General features: G+C 45.0%; 1 protein-coding gene across 1 annotated transcript; it reads left to right on the top strand.

Moving 5' to 3' along the window:
- The first annotated feature begins 539 nt into the window (after window positions 1-539).
- On the top strand, window positions 540-19925 carry SPINT2 (serine peptidase inhibitor, Kunitz type 2). The gene is made up of 6 exons (XM_083159767.1): window positions 540-1366; window positions 6878-7048; window positions 12165-12233; window positions 14902-15063; window positions 17184-17243; window positions 18632-19925. Exons 1-6 carry the CDS (start codon window positions 1012-1014, stop codon window positions 18799-18801), a joined length of 987 nt encoding a protein of 328 aa, XP_083015893.1. The 5' UTR covers window positions 540-1011; the 3' UTR covers window positions 18802-19925.
- Window positions 19926-20858: the final 933 nt, after the last annotated feature.

The following is a 20858-nucleotide window of genomic DNA, read 5'->3' as shown; positions in this document are numbered from 1 at the left end:
GTGCTTCATGGGTGTCGGGTCGGGGCTACGCTCTGTGTCCCGGCACTTTGAAAAAATAAAACATCAGTTTTGCTGCGCCATCGATGGAGGTAAACCATCTGGTTCTCTTCCATCGATGGCAAAAGTATTCCACATTGGCCATAAACCATTGATTATTTTGAACCATTGATGGTCAATGGCCATCCCTATGTAGTGTATTTCTGCCCATAGTTTTTCTGCATGACGTTTAGATAGTATAACATAAACTCATCATGATGTATATGTATAAAATGAAATTCTGTAATCCATTGTCTCATGCTTTGTCTTGTGTGTACAGCACTGTGACCACATGCTGCTGCAAATTGCAATACATGCTCCTGTACACAATGGAAGGGGGGTCCCCGTATTACACAATAACTGGATATATTACACAATGGAAGGGGGTCCTGTTGTTATACTCGGAGAATTCGTTTCGCCAACCCCTATAGTGCTAAAGCAATCACGCTGAGACACAGAAACTGCTCTCAGGCAGCAGAAACCAGAAGCAGACGGTAGGGGGATGGGACGCTGACCGCCGTCACTGGGATAAACAGGAAGAAGGCGGCCGCGACGCAAGATACGCCCTGCTCACCTGGCCGCTGAGACACCTGCTGGTGACGTCAGGGAGGGGCGGGGCCAGGACACAACAGCCGGAGCCCACAAACACACAGGTGCGCACATACACACACACAGCTGAGAACGTCACCGACGACGCGAGGCAGGAGACAGCGGCGCTCAAGGGACCCCTGAACAGAGAGACCGCAACCGGGTGACCCTCACACACCCACCCACCGACCCGGCGGTGCTGAGACCCCTGGAGGCCTAAAGAAGGTTACCACTTCCGGCCGTTCACTCGGGAGGTCCTTTGAGTGTTCTAGCCGGTGCGCACAGCATCAATCCGCGAGAGCTAGAGGAGCGCCGGTCCCGGAGCTGAGAGGTACCGCGAGTGACGTAACGGACTACACCTTGCCCAGGCGGAGACCAGTGACGGCGATGGCGGCCCAGCTCCGCGCTCTCTTCCTGCTCCTCCTGCTGCCCCTGGCCTTGGCAAACACGCAGCTGCCTTGTTTGGGCTTCGAGGTAGCCGAGGGCATGGGGATGGACAGTGCGGAATTGGAGAACCCCACTCAGATCGGGGTGAAGATTCTGGAGGCTACCGAGGGCACGGAGGAAGATTGCTGGTCCCAGTGCTGTCACCTTGACAAGTGTGACCTGGCCACTATGTCTGGGGGCAAGTGCCACCTGCTCAAGTGCACACTCAATGGCTTCAACATGTGCCAGCTGAGCCAGCAGGAGGGGAGCAGGAGCTTCATGAGGGTGGATATTGGCAGCCAGCCCGAACAGGAAGGTATGCACCAGGTTCCCATGCCTACTTATGTTCAGGTGGCCATATACAGTATGTTGTTTTGTTGCCAACCTATTAGGATTCCCATTGCAGTACGCGTGCCCCACATAACCTGCTATTTACACCCAGTAGTGACCATACGTGCCACTTGGCCCTGAAGGAAAGCGTCATGATCATTATTGGTTGTCTATGTCCAATAATCTTCCTATTTTTATTTGGTACTACGTTTGTCCAATATGCTGAAATAACCTGCCAAATGCAGTGCATGGGCCCTGTGGAGCCAGAACAAGTGTGGACCACCTTGTATATACTATTAACCGCATAGAATGGCACATGACCCCTTAATTCTGTCACCGTTCTTAAATCCTCTCCTGGAGCTCAGTAGATCCACTAGCCCAGTTAGGTGCAGTCTTATACTAAACCGGAATAGAATCTGTACCCAGGGCCCATGGTCTCACTAGGGGATGGGTTAAAATGTTACCTTCTGGTCACTGTGTATTAGGGGCCCCTATCATTTAATATTTGCGGCTTATCCCTCAAACGCTCACATTTTCGGTAAGCCGCAAATATTAAGTATTGCCTGAATGTATCCAAAGGGACTGTAGCAGGAATCTCGGATCCCTGCTTCTATACTTATAGCCCTGCAGGCCGGGCCACATCCCAATGTATCAACATCGGGCAGCATCGCAGCGAGTGTTTGGGCTACCGCCTACGGCAGTGGTAGCCAACTCCAGTCCTCAAGAGCTACCAACAGTTCACATTTTCCATACCACCTCACTGCTGCACAGGTGCATTCATTACTCGCTAACACATTTTAATAGATCCACAGGTGGAGCTTATTACTTCACTTGTGTTTCTGTGAGGAGATCTGGAAAACATTAACTTTTGGTAGCTCTCGAGGACAGGAGTTGGTTACCCCAGGCTTATGGCCTACAGACAACACTGCTGCCAGGGCAATATAGTGCTATATTGATCTGTACAGATCCATATAACTAGGGTGTGTTCAGGCTTGTAACAAGTAGCCTCCAGTACCTAATCTATTATAACCATTACTGTGTACATTTGTTGACCCTTTGTCAGTAACTCCTACCCTAGCTTCTGTTTACTGTCACATCTACGACTCAACCTAATGAGCCAACACCTCTCTCTGCTGCAACCTATTCTCCATTAGTGTTCATGTTACTGAATTTAATCAGTAGTAGAAAGATGGTCATAGAGGGGCTTCCAAAATTTAAATATCTAAAGCAGACGGGAGGCTTAAGGAAACTATTCCTTTGCCTACCAATAACACTTGCTGTCAGTCTGCGCTGTACAAGCACTCCAGTCTGACCCAGATGCATTCCCTTAGTGGCCCATCCCTTCTTAACTATAGTCAGCTATTCCGCGTAGAGGTAAAACCTGTCAAGCCTGTTTGCGTGTGATAATCGGGAAACGGTCCCTGTGGTCTGTTTGTGTCTTGTCTTCCTTCTGCAATTTCACCAGACGCAACAATGCAGTACACATTCCAGCCTCTGTGCGAGGTTTTTTTCCATTATGTCTGCATTTACGGCTTGTTAAACTGAAGGTATACCCCTTTTACACTGCCGCAAAAACCCGGGTTTTTCCCTTGTGGAACCGGGTCAGCGGCGGTGTAAAAGGGGTTAACCAGTGTCCCTTTCCACAGGACTTCTACCCAGGTCCTGACAAGGGTAGAACATGGACAGGACCTGGGTAGAGGGCAGTGTAATCGGGTACACCGGGTCATCCGACCCGGCTCCAATGGGGGAAGCCCAGCCTTCGCTGCTGTACTCTGCAGACAGCAGCGGAGGCAGGGAGGAGGTAAATGGATGCCTGTGCGCGGCATCCATTTACCTCACGGACGGGGGGTGCACGGGGGCAGCCCAGTAGCTTACCTTGATGCTGGGCTTGCCCCCAGCGCGGCGGTCCCATCACTTGGAGATTGTCATCTTCAAGCGCCAACCCAATTTACACTGCGGTTGGCACCACAGTGTAAACAGTGCAAATCCCGGATCTGACCTGGCTTGGAACCTGTGTTCCAAATACTGGGTCGGATCCTGGATTTGGGTGTAAAAGGGGTATTAGAGTGTTGTCATAGAGTTCATTAATCTTTGCCATAACTGCATTTATTAAGCAGGTGGGGGATAACATCAGTGTGATCCAATATAAACCTGTCCAGACAGCTATGATCTCTTTAGGCTTAAGGCCCCCATACACTATGCTGAGGTTTTTCATGCAACTCCGCATTGACTAGATTGCATATGGTACATTGTATGCACATTGACCACATGCGATCCCATTCAATGGCATGGGATACAATGTATCCTGTGTGCAGCATCAACCTGTAGATACGATGCACACAGGACTGTGGCTGGTGGCAACAGGAACCTGGTAATATATGGCAATTTTTTTAAACTATTTTTCTGACCATTTTCCGGGTGGTTTGAATCGGCTGCTTGATGTCACATGCAGCTGGTGTGAGCCAAAACATGACGTCCCTGCTCCTGCCTTCATAGGAAGCTGCCATACAATCGTGATCACATCGCATTTCTATGATGCAATCTCATTTCTGCAATGCGGTTGCCATTACATTGTAATTGCATTGCGGGGAGGGACGTAACTTGCTGGGTGACCTTGCCCAGAGCCCGTCGTGCGGGAGACTGCAGTCCGAGTTTCACTTTTTCAGCAAATGTGCGACTAATGCTGATATAGGCCCATCTATGCGTTTCTCCACATAGGCTTCTCCCAACCTCCTACTCTCTGGTATTCCACTCAGATTTTGTTATGCGGCATACACATGAGGCGATTGTAGCCCTGCGGCATACACATGAGGCGATTGTAGCCCTATTTCTAAATGATTAGACATTAAGCACGACTCGAGTTGTGCTTAAAGGTGCATGTCTGTATCAAACAAGTAAACCATCACAAAAGACACACACACAGCCCAATACATATAATTGAATATTTGAAAAATATTTTTATTGGAAAATAATAAAAAGGTAGATTTTAATAACATATTTTCTTTTCATTAGTGCGCCAACAAAGAGACAATCGTTTCTCTCTGTCCTCTTTATTGTTCTACACCATTGTCCTTGGCAGCACCCCCAAAATGAATAACTAAACACAATATATATAACAGTAATTGGGGTTTTTCTTTGGGTACATTAAGCATGAGCAAAAGGCTCCCAATTCCCCTGAATATTTTGAACTGCTACAATCCATACGCGAATAATTTACTGTTTGACCGATCTTGTGTAATGTGTATGTATGTATGGGATGTGTGTGTGTGTGTATGTATATATATATATATGTGTGTGTGCACCTTCACTGTGTGCACCTTCACTGTATGTTATCACATCATTCAAGTTGAATAAAATATATTTTTTTTTATAAAAAAAAAAAAAAAATTGAGCACGGATCGCTCCGCATGGAGTCCCAGCGATGGTGATGCGCAGTTGCCACGGTATAAATCTAATCATTACCGGTGTTCTTTCGCCTGACAACATTGGCCATGCCAGATAACTTGGCAAACATCACTGGTGCAGTATCGCTCAGCATGGAGGCTCAGTCGCCCAGTGTGTATTGGCCATTTTTCTTTGATTTGACCTTCAATTTCTTTACTGCTTCTTCCCCAACCAGAGCCCATTTTAAGCTCCTCTTTCAAAGCACTCTCTCCATCATACAAGACTTCTCCTGTATTCCTCCCTGCCTATGGAACTCATCCGTTCAGACTGTCTACCAGCACATGTTCAATAAAGACCACCAGCCCTAACATTAATACCCTGGGGAGGCTCCAGAGGCTACAGCAGTTTCTGATTCAAATAGGGTAGCCCCACCAACTGCCATTCCAAACTGAATCGCTGGCAGTTATATTTGAATTTTGAACTGTGCTAGAGCCGCCACTGTTCGTAACTTATGCCCCAGTCCTCCTTCCTCATCTTTTCCCAGTTCATCTGTTCTACCCCCACCACCATACTGGCTAGTAAAGCCAGGTACACTAGACAATGTATGTACCCAGCAACAATGGCTGGGACTTGGTGCAGTGCCGGCATCGTAAAGTGTATACACACTTGCCAATGTGGGGGGGGGAGCAACGAGGGGCATTGGTGACTGTACATTCAGGGTGGTGGAGGGCATCCTTAATGACCCACAGGAGGGTGCATTTTATTTATCATTTATTTATATGGCGCGACAATGGTTTTGCAGCGCCTGACAATACATAGATGAACAAAACAAGAAAATAGTCATTTACAGTACAAATGCAAATAAAGACAAGTTCATGGTAACTAATGGGCCCTACACACATGCCGATGTGTGCAGGGCTACCTAGCTATGCTAGGTCGGGCTGTGCTGCGCTGCTATAGCATAGCACACAGAGCTGACAGCCCACACACAGAGCGAGCTGTCAGCTCTGTGTGCTAAGCGAGCAGACAACTCCAGTGTTCTCCGGTGGGAGAACACTGCCGATGCTGAGATTGATGGACACTGTCCATCAATCTCTGCCAGCGATAAAGACGCGCGGGGATGCGCGCGGCTGCCGATACAGCCCCCACACATACACCGATGTGAGGGCATTTGCTAAGCGACTTTGCCAAACTAAGCAAAATCGCTTAGAAAATGCTTTAATATCGGCATGTGTGTAGGCCGTATAAGACAGTTGCAGCAACGGACACTGACACAATTCCAACAATGGCAGAGCTATATATTTAAAAAAAGCACATGAGGAAAGTGGACCCTGCTTGTTAGAGCTTACATTCTAAAGCAGGCATTCCCAACCACTGTCCTAAAGGCACACTAACAGTGCAGGTTTTGTAGGTATCTGAGGGATTCTGATTAAACCATCTGTGCTCAAGCCTGGATATCACTAAAACCTGCAATGTTGGTGTGCCTTGAGGACCATGGTTGGGAATGTCTGTTCTAAAGGGAAGGGGCATACAAACTGAGGTGACACAGCAGGGATAGAAGTGAGCAGTTCACAGCATTCTTGATGATATTTAGCATACAAACTAAGCAATATTAATATTTTGTTTAAACTATCCCTAAGTGGGGGAGAAACCAGCGATATTGTTTAAAATGGGGACCAAACTATTTCCTTCATTATGTATGCGCTGTATCGTTTGCTTGGAGTTCAATGGAAATGGCTGTGTCGTTCATGGATGATATCGGCTATAGTGTTGCACGCTTGTAGAATTTTCACTTTTTTTTTTTTTTTTTTTTTTTATTTCATCCGCCTTCCTCCCAAGTATGTATTTTATTATTTTCAACAAATTCCACTATTTCCCCATATAATCCCCATATGTATGCGCTGTATCGTTTGCTTGGAGTTCAATGGAAATGGCTGTGTCGTTCATGGATGATATCGGCTATAGTGTTGCACGCTTGTAGAATTTTCACTTTTTTTTTTTTTTTTTTTTTTATTTCATCCGCCTTCCTCCCAAGTATGTATTTTATTATTTTCAACAAATTCCACTATTTCCCCATATAATCCCCATATAATCCTATGTCCTCTTCTCTCAGATTTCTGTCTGTCTGAAGCTAAAACTGGAGTTTGCAGAGCCTCTTTTACGAGATGGTGGTATGACCCGAAGACCGAGACCTGTAAAAACTTCACTTACGGCGGCTGCCCTGTAAACCTGAACAACCACATTGGAGAAGAGGAATGTATGAAGAAATGTAGCGGCGTGAAAGGTGAGGGCCATATGTTTGTTTATATGGATTTAATCTATACCTAACATGTTGTAGCGGCGTGAAAGGTGAGGGCCATATGTTTGTTTATATGGATTTAATCTATACCTAACATGTTGTCGGTATTATCACCAACATTATACCCCTTTCACATCGCACTTTTAAAACGGTATATTGCCGTTTTTACCTTTTTAAAACGTTTAAGCCTGCACTGTGAATGCACCACAGCCGATTTACCGTTTCAATTTAACTGGCATTTCGAACCGTGTAAAAAGCAGAGTCCTACACGGTTCCTTGCCGTTTTTTCTGCTATGTGAATGTGTACAGTTTGTCTGAAACGGTATTTCAGGCAAACTTCACAAGCACAAGCACAATTTGTGGCGCCCCCTCCCCTCCTATATGTCACACAGGACACACAATCCCACTGCTATACAATAGGTGCGCGCCAGTGGTGTCCAGGTGTGCACCACTGGCGCAGCACCTCTACGGGACACCCCCGTGACCAGCTTCTGTCCCCCCAGTCGTTGCCCCCCCCCCTGTACCTGTGCTCCGGCGATCGGTTATCGTCCGTACAGGGCTGCTCCTTCTCATCCGTGCCCAGCGCACTGCCATCCTCTGGGGCTTTGCCAGAGGAGAAGTTTGTGTGGCCGCTCCTCCTAAAGGCCCCGTCCCGGTACTGGGGGGACGAGGTGTCATTCTTCTCCTTCTCACCCACTTGGCACTTGTTGGTGTCCATGGTGTGAGTGCAGGAGGCGGCGAACATGCAGTCTCCCCTCTGCCCCTGCGCTCAGCTGCTCCAGCGCCTCCATGCTCAGCCCCAGGGACACGGACACCGCTTTGCAGATCTCCTTGGCACTGTCAGAGATGCCCTCCGCGGCCAGCGGGTAGCCTTCCTTGGTGGCGTGCTCTGAGCCGACCTCCTCGGTCTCCAGCATCCCTTCCCGGTCACCCAGGATCTCCTTCAGCTCCGTGGAGCAGCCGCTGAGCTGAGGGTACTGAGAGACCTCGCTGCGGGGACTGCGGGGAGCTGCCTCTGGCTGCGCTCTCCAGCCGGGTGATTGGCTGCCTCGGGGTTCGGACCAGGCGGAGAGGGGCTGTGGCTCCGGGTGTTCGCTCCAGCTGGAATGTGGGTAAGTGGCTGCTGGCTCTCCCCAGATTGGAGCCGGCTGGGACGCCTCAGGTGCGGCTGCTGCTCTGCGCTCACCTTGCAGCGCCTCCCGCACGCTCAGAAAGAGGTTCTCAAAGGCTCCCCGTATCATCTTACCGGGCGGCTGCTTGTATACCCCCCCGAGCCCGATGTGCACCTCCATCGCCCTCCCGGGGTCAGGGTGAGTGCCAAGGAGAGTGCCCCCCCCCCCCACCCACACAACCCACAGTGGCTCTCACATAGCACTTGAAACGTGTTCTGGATGAAACGTTTCAAGTGCTATGTGAATGACACTTAACCGGTATTTGAAACGGTAATCTGGGTCACTGTTAAGGCTCTGACCCGTTTTAATTACCGTTTTAAAATACCGGTTTTTAAACCGTGTCTGCGATGTGAAAGGGGTATTAGAGGTAATCTGATATATGTTGTTGTTGTTATTATTTATTTATTTTTTTTGTAATTTCCCACCCTTGAAATTATTTTATACAATGTAATGCTTGCATTATGAAACAAAGTTTCACATATGTTCTAAATTAGGGATGCCAATACAGGTTGAGTATCCCTTATCTGAAATGCTCTGGACCACGAGCATTTTGGATCAGGGATTTTTTCAGTTTTTGGAATAAAATTTTTTAAAACATACTTGCCTGGTCCCCCACCGTCGACGGTGGCCTTCAGGAACTTCTTCAGTGGTCCCAGGAAAAAAAATTGAAATATTCTTTTTAAAAAAAAACCACGCGGTTTTGGAATATTTCGGATAAGAGATCTCCGGATAAGGGAGACTCGACTTGCACCAGAATTGTCAGGATTTCTGGCATTTTTGCCTGGGATTTTAATCCCAATCCCGGGATTTCGTGATTGAAATGCACATACTGTTGCTCAGCGTTTGTTACCAGAAAACATGCTGTGCGCAGCCACGCACCTGCTCGACCTCCCTTCCACCATCTGCGTCTGCCAGCCCCCAAGCATCCTCTGCTTTGCGTGTGCCCCACCTAAATCAACACCTGATTCTACAGTAATCATTGAATTCTTCCCATTAGCTTGCATACTATGTGTAATCTTTGTCTTTTAATGGCCAAATTGTCTGCTATCCAGTGTCAGCAGAGCGTTCTGTGTATTAAGCATTTCACTTTGCCTGGACTGCTATGTTTAGTCTGCGCAGGAAGACATGGGGAGGCATTCAATGTTTCTGACAGTTGGAATATCGGCCAGTTCGACAGTTAGTAGTCAATCTTTTGACTGTCAGAATATATGTGGATTGTCGAAGTTTGCAGAAAACTGCTGCGGATTGGACCATCCCATGGCCGTTTTGGACAAGGCAGATTCAACGGTAAAAAGTTGAATCTGCACGGGCTTCAATGTGGTTGAAATTTACCACATTGAATAGATGTCAGAAATATCTGCATGCATTCAATATGAATGCAGTGTGGCTGGTGTATTTATTTAATGTTTCTTATATAGCACTTCATTTATGAAGTAGAATAGTCATAAGAATGCAGTTTGTCATTGCGCTAGTATCCAGTGACCTCGCCGAATGAGCTACAGGCCGTATTCTCAGATTGAACAACTAAGAATAACTATGTATATATGAAAAGTGCTCTCTTATGATGCCTAATGTATATCCTTCCGTAAGTCTCCACTGAGTGTGTATTCCAGTGCAAACAGTGCCTGATAACGCAAACCTACCCGTATATAAGTTATGCAGCTATCTTTACCGGAGGTGGATGTCACAAACCCACAGTGTGGGGTGAAGTACTTCCCTTGATTTATGCAGTTATGGGACTCCCTGCCACACCCGATTGATCTTCAATCTTTAAAGCTATCTTAAAACGCACCTCACCACTATATCCTAAACTACACCATATGGGGGTTCTACTAGCACCTGTCCCATCTCATCTCTGTTTCCCAACTTCTGTTGTCTAACTCCTTCCACTGTAGTCTGAGGCATAGTGGTTTACTTTATATACTTTGTCTACCAAGGTATTTTAATGAGTCACAATATAACACCCTTAGATGGTGTTTTATAGAATAAATGGAAATATGTTGAACAGAAAGCAGAGCAGTTATTCTGTTGTGGCACTGAGGAGGAAATTCTTTATGGTGCAAACATGGCCCTATTTTCCCCTGGTTGAGCAGTGGTCTATACCCAGAGGGTTTCCTCCACAGTACCACATTGGGGTATATTCAATGTGGGCAGCAAGCTATATGGTGAACGGTGCTGATAGCTCACCCTCAGTGTTCAACTACCTCCACTTCACTCGCTGTTTCCACCTCATCTGTTCCCTGGGGCAAGGTGGAAACGGCGAGTGCGGGGCTCGCTGCATTTGCGGCGGCCCTCTCCATTTAATAGAATCCTCGCTGTCCTCTGAGTGGAATTTTGCAAAACATTGAATACAGCGAGGGGGGGGGGGGGGGGGTTTGGACGTTTTTTTTTTTTTTTTTTTATATGACTGACTATTACTGCCCAGTGCTGCAGACATCTGTGGTGAATAACAAATAAATGGTGGGTGTAGAGGCATGATGGCGGAATATGTTACACAAGGGGTAGCCAACTCCAGTCCTCAAAAGCTACCAACAGTTCATGTTTTCCAGACCACCTGGCAGGTTCACTCTTTACTCACTGGCAGATTACAAAAGATATGGGTTTGTGTGATTTCGCACTGGATTGCTGCCTAGTAGTACAATGTACCCTTAAAAAGTTGCTAGGCAGTAGATGCTCCTATACCCTCTATTAATAGCTGTAAGTGGCTATAAAGTATTTAAGGGTAGGAGGTGCTCCCCTAAGTCAGAAGCAATACAAAAATACACAGAAAAAAGAAGACTTGTGTTGGGGGCACTGGAATTAAAGAGATGGATGCATAAGTTATATAATATTAAAAATGAGCTTTTATTAAATCACTTTAGAAAAAAATCCTATAGTACCCCTCCAATTTAGGTATGAACGGGGTTTAGGAGTTACTGAGAAAAAATATATATAATAATTTTTCACGATTTACAGACAACACATTGACAAACTAACATATATTAATTGCACACAGAAGAATAATATTTATGTATCTCTAAATGATACCTGTACCCATATGATTCAATTAAGGCAGTCAATAATTATTTCTTTCTAATAGGTTGCCTAAGTTAGCTCCAGAAGTTGTCGACACAGTAAATTTCCGTTATAATCTGTGAAACACTATGAAAAACTGTTCCTGGGGGGAATTATGTATAATCACTTATATTACTCTGAGTATTATAGATCCCAGGTAAAAGAGAAAAATTATTACCATATATACTCGAGTATAAGCCTACTTTTTCAGAACATTTTCTATGCTGAAAAAGCCCCCCTTGGCTTATACTCGAGTGAGGGTCTCACTTGAGTCAATAACTTTGCCCAGTTTTTTTGTTGTAAAATTAAGTGCCTCGGCTTATATTCGGGTCGACTTATACTCGAGTATATACGGTATATATATTTTTTTTCTCAGTAACTCCTAAACCCCGTTCATACCTAAATTGGTACTATAGGATTTTTTTCTAAAGTGATTTAATAAAAGCTAATTTTTAATATTATATAACTTATGCATCCATCTCTTTAATTCCAGTGCCCCCAACACAAGTCTTCTTTTTTCTGTGTATTTTTAGATTACAAAAGATCCAAAGGTAGAGATTATTACTTAACATGTTCCAGGTCTCCTCACAGAATCTCAAGTTAACTGTTGGTAGCTCTTGAGGACTGGAGTTGGCTACCCCTGTTTTACACAACCACAAGTTCATTGCTAGTTTGAGAAGACCTCTGTATTGACTTGCCCTTCTTCTCTACACCACACCGTAGTCTCCATTTTTTTTGTTTGCTTCCGTCTCTTCGACAAGATTAGGTTCTATAATCTGAGTTACTGTTCTGATTAATCACACATGCCCACTTAAAGCTTCATGGTTTAGTGATATACATTGTACAGTGACACTTTCTTTGTTTTCTTTATTTAGTTGTGGAGTCCAGTAACATCGAAACACCTTCCGACCCCAAACCCTTGGTCTCCGACCATTCTCGTTTAGGTTCGTACATGATGTTCTTCATGATTGTTGTATGTTTTTTTTTTTTTTCAGATGTAGATCTTCAAAGAAGGGATCAGTATGAAATCCCGGCGGTCAGAATCCGACCGCTGCAATGCCGACAAGGGGGGGGACGTGGATCGCCCCCCTTTGTGGGATTGCTGCGCTCGCCACGCAGCGGGCCCGGTGCCTCACTACGCTCTGCACACTATTTTTATTCTCCCTCTATGGGTGTCGTGGACACCCATAGAGGGATAAAGTGCCGGCATTGCGGCGGTCGGGATTCCGACCGCCGGGATCTTGACGGCATACCCCAAAGAATATGGCATAATATCAATTAAAACACCATACTCAAAGAATAAATGTCACCATAATTATTCTAACACCATGTAGTTACTACAACAGCTTAAAAAAAAAAAATGCAATCTAAAAAAAAACTAAATTCTAGACCTACTTCAGATAGTTTTATGTGAGACCTAAATAAAAAATGTATCTGAGTTTACAAGAATTACTCATAGCTAAAAGTGTCCCCACATTTAAATTAAAAATCCCTTCTCCAAAATGAGTCTATCACACAGTTTAATATAAAATTTTTCCATCAATATGCGCAGTGTAGTCTGAGCGCTTTAATGCGCAGGCACCACCATGCAGCGGAGGTTTGCACATATGCAGTAAGGTGCTACTGCTCCCGGTAGGGAAGGGGGGGCCTGGTCGAGGAGGTTGCACATGGACCTCTTCCCCCATCTGTAGATCCATGCTTGAGGACCAGTGTATTCAGCTCCTCACAGTAGCTGAATGTCCGTTCCCTGTCCTGCATGCCTCGAGCAGCTCTTCTGCCAGATTGGCTTAAAAGATGCTTCAGATCATTGAACCGCTTCTTGATACCGGCATTTCATGATGGCAGCAGTGTTAGCTAACACAGGCTTGCAGGATGCCAATAGAATATGGGAGCAGGGACTGCAGGTGAGAGAAGACATTCTTCTCAGAGCTCAGCCACTTTTTAGAACATTTTTCTCTGGTCTCTTTCCTCCACACCATGACTGCCACACACCCTTCAGTCACTCAGCGCAGTGTGGGCTACTTCCAGCCGGACTCCCGTGGTCTTGGCAGGCTGTAGTATATTGCAGCATACTCCGTTCCCTGAAGCTGCGGGCTGGAGTTGGGTGGGGGGGCCCAAGGTTTTGCAGCGTCCTATGGTGGCCATCCATCTAGCGCACTTTGCTCCATGCCTAGCCAACATCTTCCACTGGGCCCGACCTCGTGGCACCCCTTCCCTTTGCTCGCTGGTCAACTGCACCGCAAGTGGAAAACGGCGGGATCCGCCCGCCGTCTTGGACTGGCTCCGGCAGCCATCTTTCAGTCCAAAGGTAACCAGACTAAGGAATCAGCAGGAAACCTACATCAAGCGGAAAACAGTATCTGGCTGAGCCTGTGTTTCCCTCACCTGGCCCATATCTTACACACCGAGTGGTTGATTATGCTATACAGCTCACTTTTTCTTAGTGGCCTCTTAAAATCACATTGCTCACCTTGCTGGGCTTCATAGACTCACCGGGCAGTGCACTAGTTCTGGCTCTGTATTCCCATACTTCCTGGGGACATTAACCTTTTTTAAGGGATTGCTTTTGTGGTTGTGTTTTGAGCTAAAAATAAATTCTCAACCTATAACTCAATGTTCATTCATTACTCCTACTGTAACCTAGACCTTTGCTGCCACCTAGTGTACCTTTGCTTTGTACCGTGGAACTTTTTATTCTGCCACTAAACCCTGTACTATTGTGCGCTTAATTGGTGCATCGACTACATTTGTATTCACTGAGACCCAGATACAGATGCTGCATTGAATCTACAAAACTGCTATCCATGCAGTTTGATTTGTACCACTTTTTCCTCAATCTCCCACCATGAGAATATGGAAGCAGATTGGCTGGAACATAGATGTGTAGCAGCACTGGAGAGCGCAACATGACCGTTGGCGCATCAGGCAGATAATCTGTTCCCAAATAAAACATTTTTAAATCCAGGCCTGGTAGGGTTCTATTTTAATGAGTATACCAAGGAATCCACTTTTCATGAAATTTTGGGACTTTATTATGAATGGGGAGCAGCAATATACTCCACAGGAACAGAATAACAATCTCTATCAATTAGGGCAGTAATACCCTCTACCTGGCAGCAGTCTGCCGGACCTTTCAAGAAATGATCAGCATTAACCACTATGCAGTAGGTGCGTGCCAGTGGAGCCTCCAGTGGAGAACCACTGGTGCAACCACCTTTTAGAGCCCCCTGCGATCGTATGCCGGAGATTCCCTGCCGCTTCCCCAGCTGCCATTTGCAGCAGTGACGAAGGCGGCAGGCTCGGGGGGACTCAGGAGTTCAGGTGCCCGAGTACACCTGAGCTGCAGCGAACATCCCCGGGCAGGGGAGCTCCGGTGTACAAACGCCAGGGGGGGGGGGGGGGGCTTCCTACGTTCTGTTGTGGGATTTGCTGGGGCAGGACAAACCTGCCCTGGTAGGTTTGTCCTGCCCCAGCAAAACCCACCACTCAAGGGGCTAAATGTATGACCGCATAGTTTTATTACATGGCTTAGAAGTTTTCCAGATGTAAACCTGTTTCATAGTAAAGGGATTCTTATTGATGTCATTCTTGGTTTTTCATTTTCTGCTTTAGGTTTTTGCACAGACCCTAAGGAGACTGGCCGTTGCAGAGCTTCTTTCCCTAGATGGTACTTTGATGCGGATACCATGTCATGCCACAGATTTATCTATGGCGGTTGTGGAGGCAATAAAAACAACTACATGTTGGAGGAAGACTGTCTGAACAAGTGTGTGGGTAAGTCACTCTCCACCTGGCTGGCTTTCTTGTACAAATTAGCTTTTTTTTTTTTTTCCTTTAAGTTTTAAAGCTTTATTACAAATTAAAAAATACGGCAGGACCAAACATTGAGGTGAAAGGGCCTTAGAAATACAGGGTAACATTTGGTACTGGGTATTGGTCAGAGGAGATAAGTAAGAAACAAATCAAACCAAGTGGTGGGTAAAAGGAATAGGAAAGGGTAGGAGGTATGAGATGGTCAATGGGGGGGAATCTAAACAGAGACCGAGTGCAGTAGGAGGGCTTTGAGAAAGGTAATCAATACAATAAAAGGCTTGAAGTGTAAGAAACTAGTTCCCTTTTTTTTTAATTGGCCTTTCAGATGTAAGGATTAAAACTTGCTTTCCTGTTACAGTACCTTTTTTTAAAAAGTTAGAAAACTGAAAAGTCCGAGGCCACCAAAATGGAGGCTTTTGAGGTATAATCACTGGTACGATTGAATCTATATGCAGTACGATGATATAATGGTTATATTGCATATTGTCCCTCTGCATACATGGGTTACCTATGAGTGCTCCTTTCCTCCCACAATACAAAAATATACAGGTGGGTTAACTGATTCCCCACAGATAATGAATCCTAGTGTCTGCTGTCACATCTTTGTTTTGGTATGCACTCGTTAGGTCGACCACTGAAGGTTAGGTCGTCATGGGCACGGTGGACAGTAAAAAGGTCGACATGGGGTTTTTCACTACTTCCAAAAAGTACGCGGAGCAAATACTTTGTGCTATGCGATGTCGTGTCCTCGGGAGTGCGTTACAAGCACAAAACGCACTGCGTGCGGGCACCCGGAACTATATAATCATCCTTAGAATGTGCTCTCCAGAGTAAATGGAAATCTACTGAACAGAAAGGGGAATCTGTTATGTGACACGAAGGGGGAAATTCCTTATGGTATAACTATGGTCCTATTTCCCTCAGTCACACAGTATTGATAAGATGGTTTGTCCGCACCAAATGGAGACCAGTCTCTAATAACTGAGGACTTTGCTGTGGGGGAGGAGAGCTAAAGACAGCTGGTGGGAGTCTAACACCATCAATGTTGCAATAAGTTAAAGCAAAGCTAGATAGTCGGCTATGGGGTCTCTAACTCCCTTACAGGCACTGGTGTTGTCTTCTGGAACTGCTGTTGCCTCAACAGGCTTCCTCTGTGTTGCAATCTTTCAGGATGTTATTTGAGGTCCTTTGAACAGTTACGGGGGAATTTTGACTGCAGCCACTGGGCCAGATGTTCTAAGCTTTGAAAAAAAATATGGTAAATAATAAATGACCCACCAATGAGCTCCTTACTGTCATTTTTCGAGCCCAGCCTGTAACCTGAGTTAGGAGCTCATTGGCTGGTTCATTTTCACGGCTTAGTATCTATAAAAGATCCTAGTACTTGTGACCGTGTAGTGTGACCTATAGCATCTATTACACTACCTTTTGCATAATTAAGTCCCATACACACTACTAGGCAATATAGTGAGATATTGTTCAGAAAGGGCCTCTGATATATTTTACTATGTCGCCTAGTGTGTACATGGAACATAGTTTATTATGCGTGATCTCGCACATCATTAACGACTCCATTCCCCTGAACTCTGTGCTGTGTGTACGGGCGATCCACCGACCACCCATACGTGAGCTGGCCGTGATTAATGCTAAGACGTGTATATCTGCGGTTTGGCCCTTTATCGCCAGGGCATACTCCCATCACTGGCAATATGGTCGCCAGCGACCATATTTCCAGCCCCTATCGCCCCCGTGTGTACACAGCTTCAGTGTGATTTCCTTCATGAATGTGACCGTAGAGGATGTATTCCGTTCGTTCTAAGCAATCATGCTCTAGACAGAGATGAAGTGGCACAAGGATTCTCAGTAATGTGTTACATATAAGTAGCAGTTGGTAGTGGGCTGTTCTGCTAGTGTTTGGGGTTTTCTTTATGACCTGTGTGCTCTAATAAGACTTCCCCCACATAGATTGGTGGCAGATGCAAAGACTTAAGAATGATTGAATAACTTTATTGACCAAGTATTGTGCACTAGTAACTAATTGCATGTCGCTGATTAACGTTTCACATATTTGTGTATTTCAGTAGCTCATGGGGATGATGACGGCTCTATAGATCACAATATCCTACATCGCCCAATAGCCGGTAAGTTTTATATAACGACAGTTAAGATACCAAAGGGACTATGTTTAGACTATGGATTTTCCTGTTTGCCTGGATTGTATATATGTGGGGATGTAACCAGAAATAAAAGGAACAAAATGGTTGCCTCTGTGGAGGGGACTGACTTGGATTCCTTGTTCTGTGAAAATTTGGCTTATTAATTGCCAGATGTATCAAGCTTCAAAAAGTGCTGAAGTGGAGAGTGATAGCCAGCCAATCAGCTCCTAACTGCCATGTTAAAGTCTGGATTTCAAAAATGACAGGTGGTTGCTTGAGGGGGGAGAAACGGCACTTTACTAAGTACTTTTTTTGGTACTTGTTTCCTAGCACGATGCCCACTACTCCATTAATGTAGTGGGCTATTCAGGGTAAGGAAATCGCATCCCATGCCACTAATGGCATACGATGCGCTTTTTTTTTATCGCATCCCATCTTATTAATATATTCACTGACTTAGCCCATTAAAAACATAGGATGTGATTAAAAAAAAAAACGCATCGCATGCCATTAGTGGCATGGGATGCGATTTATTTTTTTTATTTTTAATCGCATCCTATCTTTTTTAATGGGCTAAGTCGGTGAATACATGTAAAAGATAGGATGCGCTAAAAAAATTAGGTTTAAACCCCCCCCCCCCCCCCACACACTATCCACGCCCACCCTCCTAAAGCATGGCGGAATGCATCCTCCGACTTTTTCATTACCCCACTATCCATGTCGGCGTGGAGTTGATTTTATATAGTGTGGCAAGCCACCGAGTGCAAAGCGTGGCAAGCGGACGCGGAATCCATGTAAAATCAGCGTCCCCTCGCGGGGCTCACTACACTCGTCACGCTTTTGGGCTCGCTGTGCTCGCCACACTATATAAAATCAACTTCACACCGACGTGGATAGTGGGGTAATGAAAAAGTCGGAGGATGCGTTCCGCCGCCCCTTGCGGGGCTTGCGCTCGCCATGCTTCGGGGTGGCGTGGATAGTGGGGGGCTGCGTTAAACCTAAAAAAAAAAGAACGCATTGCATGCGATCAAATAAAATCTGGGTGCCGCGCTAGGAAACAAGCACTTTTTTTTTTTTTTTACAAGTCCCATCATGCCTTGCCACAGTTTTGCTATTAGGGAATGCTAAAACTGGCAAGGCATGCTGGGATTTTTGTAGTTTCACAACAGCTAGAGGGCCACATGCCTGGCTTAAGCCTTTTAACATGCAGTATGTAGTATAGAAGCTGCTTCCTGTAATCAAGGTAAAAATCGTCACTCTCCACTCTATCCCTATGGTAACAAACCACCTTTTTAAGACTTCTTACTATTTACTTGTCTAAGAATCCCTATTGTAAGCATTTGATGTGCTAACCACTGTGCTTTCCTCCCTAGCTGTGGTGCTGCCCATCCTCCTTGCCATACTGGCTGCCGCCCTACTTGGTGCCATGATTATGTTCTTTGTGAAGGTGGCAAAGAAGAATCAGCAGAGTGCAAGCTTCCGAGCCATGTGGCAGCCGATTGATGACAAAGAGTGCCTGGTGAACAGCGCCTACACTCTGTAAAGTGTGGTAGTTGGGGACATGTCACACTCCATGTCATACAAGGGTCTATAAGAGAATTCCTAACACACTGTTACTGTACCTTAAGCCTACACAGCATAACGTCCTTTAAAATATGAAACTCCTAGGGTTCTGCATTAAAACCAAAGATCTATTTTACATTACAAAATAAAAAAGATTATGGGTCATTCCTAATATTCAACCTAATCTGTCTTTATTGAACTGGGACGTTATATTCATCCTTCTTTTTTTATTAAGTTTAATCCTAGCAATGAGTTTTATTACCCTGATTTGATTTCATTTGTATGTATATTAAACTATGATCGATTTTTAGTTTTTGTGACTTTTTTTTTTTTTTTATCTGGATCTTTCCTCCAATGGCACAAATATGACTCCATGCTGTAACTGTGGTACCTGATTGCTGTAGTAACAAAAAAATCCTGCTCTCATGCCGGAGTCTGGGATTTATATTGTATGGGGGAAAGAATCGCACTCAGGGAAGTATTGAAAAGGTTTGTTTTTTATTATGGAGACTGTAACTTGCTTTAAAGTATGCGTATGGACAATATCCTGGGGGATGTCACATTCTCTATCATTATGTCATACATCGGCAGGCAGAGTTTGCAGGGGCTGTAACTGACCTGGAGTAGTTTTGGAACAGTTCTGAGAACGTTAAATTTTAGGTGACTTAACATCCTGCTCTGGATCCCAACATCCTGCTCTGGATCCCACTTCCCTCACACTCGAATTTCATGAGTGAGGTCCCTTGTCAAAATCTTCTATAGAAAGTGAGCTATGAGACGTCTTATCATAGTGAAATATCATTGCATTGTAGGACCAAGGCCAGCTTGAAGTCACCTTTGGGGGGGGGGGGGCTGGGGTGCTTTATAACCTATGTCTCATGAATTGATCTGTATATCTGGTAGTGAGGGTGTAAAGACTTGTGATTTTTGTCTCTCCTCGGGATTAATCAGGGGGCCTTAACAACATATATATTGGTGAAATGGAGTTTATATATATATTTTTTTCAAACTATCCTGGACTCCTAAGCACCAGCTGTTATGCACTAAGCAGTTTTCTGTACAATATTGAGATGTTTTTATGAATAAAGTCTTTCCACCTGACAACATTTGGTGTCTCCTTCATGTCATGTTCTCAATGTAGAACCCTTGCAGTTGTTGTCCTGTATAGACACAATAGATAATTATGTTTGCGTGATATCTGCTCATGGGTTTCTAATGTGTATTTTTTTTTGTACTATATACGAGGGTGGATCCATAAGTACCTGTGTTTGAAGACAGGTGGCATTGTTGAGGAAAGTCAGCATCCCTTTCGTGTACTACCATCTTTCAAACACCACCATACCAAACTTCAGATTTATTCATAGGTGGGGTTTTTTTCACCGCGACAATGCACCAGCTCCCTCATCTGGCATTGTTACGGCCAAATTGCATGAACTGCGCTATGCATTGTAGCCGCATCCACCATAGTCGCCCAATTTGGCTCCCTGCAACTTCTTTCTGTCCTCTAACCTGAAAACGTGGCTCGTGGGAAAAAAATTCAGCTCAAACTAGGTCATCGTCTAGACTGAAGCCTACCTGAGTGACAAATCGTATACTTTAGAAGGTTTAAAGAAATGGCAGGGACATTGTGAAAAGTGTATTGTCCACCCTCGTACATATACTTTTATTAACTTATTTATTTTACTTCTTTCTTATACCATATTTGCGTAATGATCGTTAAAGAATTTTTTTTTTTTTTTTTAGAAGAATCTTTTGTTTGTGCCCAGTGGGACAGATGTTTTCTATAAGGCTATGACAGGATGTGATGTCATGAGGTGTGCTGATTTAACAAGCCATTATATGGACAATGTGAAAAAAAACTGCTAAATATTCTAGCTTCATTCATTCTGACTTACTAGGAACAAAATATGATTCATAGATGTGTAATATAGGGAATAATTGCAGTGTCTGCACAGGGCCTCAGTAGTACAAATTTTCTGTAAATCATAGCACTCGGATAGTAACTGATGTGCCTAACACATTACTGGTTCATATTGG

Source organism: Crinia signifera, chromosome 9 (assembly GCF_055691185.1).
Source record: "Crinia signifera chromosome 9, ASM5569118v1, whole genome shotgun sequence".
NCBI lineage: Eukaryota > Metazoa > Chordata > Amphibia > Anura > Myobatrachidae > Crinia > Crinia signifera.
Note: the sequence above shows the minus strand (reverse complement) of the source record. Positions and strands in the feature narration are given on the sequence as shown.

Bases quoted from the DNA above. Each gene is read 5' to 3' on its own strand.
- SPINT2 (XM_083159767.1), top strand. From the start codon at position 1,012: ATGGCGGCCCAGCTCCGCGCTCTCTTCCTGCTCCTCCTGCTGCCCCTG. The intron at 7,049-12,164 runs GTGAGGGCCATA...TTCTTTATTTAG, and splicing joins GAAATGTAGCGGCGTGAAAG to TTGTGGAGTCCAGTAACATC. The intron at 17,244-18,631 runs GTAAGTTTTATA...TTTCCTCCCTAG, and splicing joins CCTACATCGCCCAATAGCCG to CTGTGGTGCTGCCCATCCTC.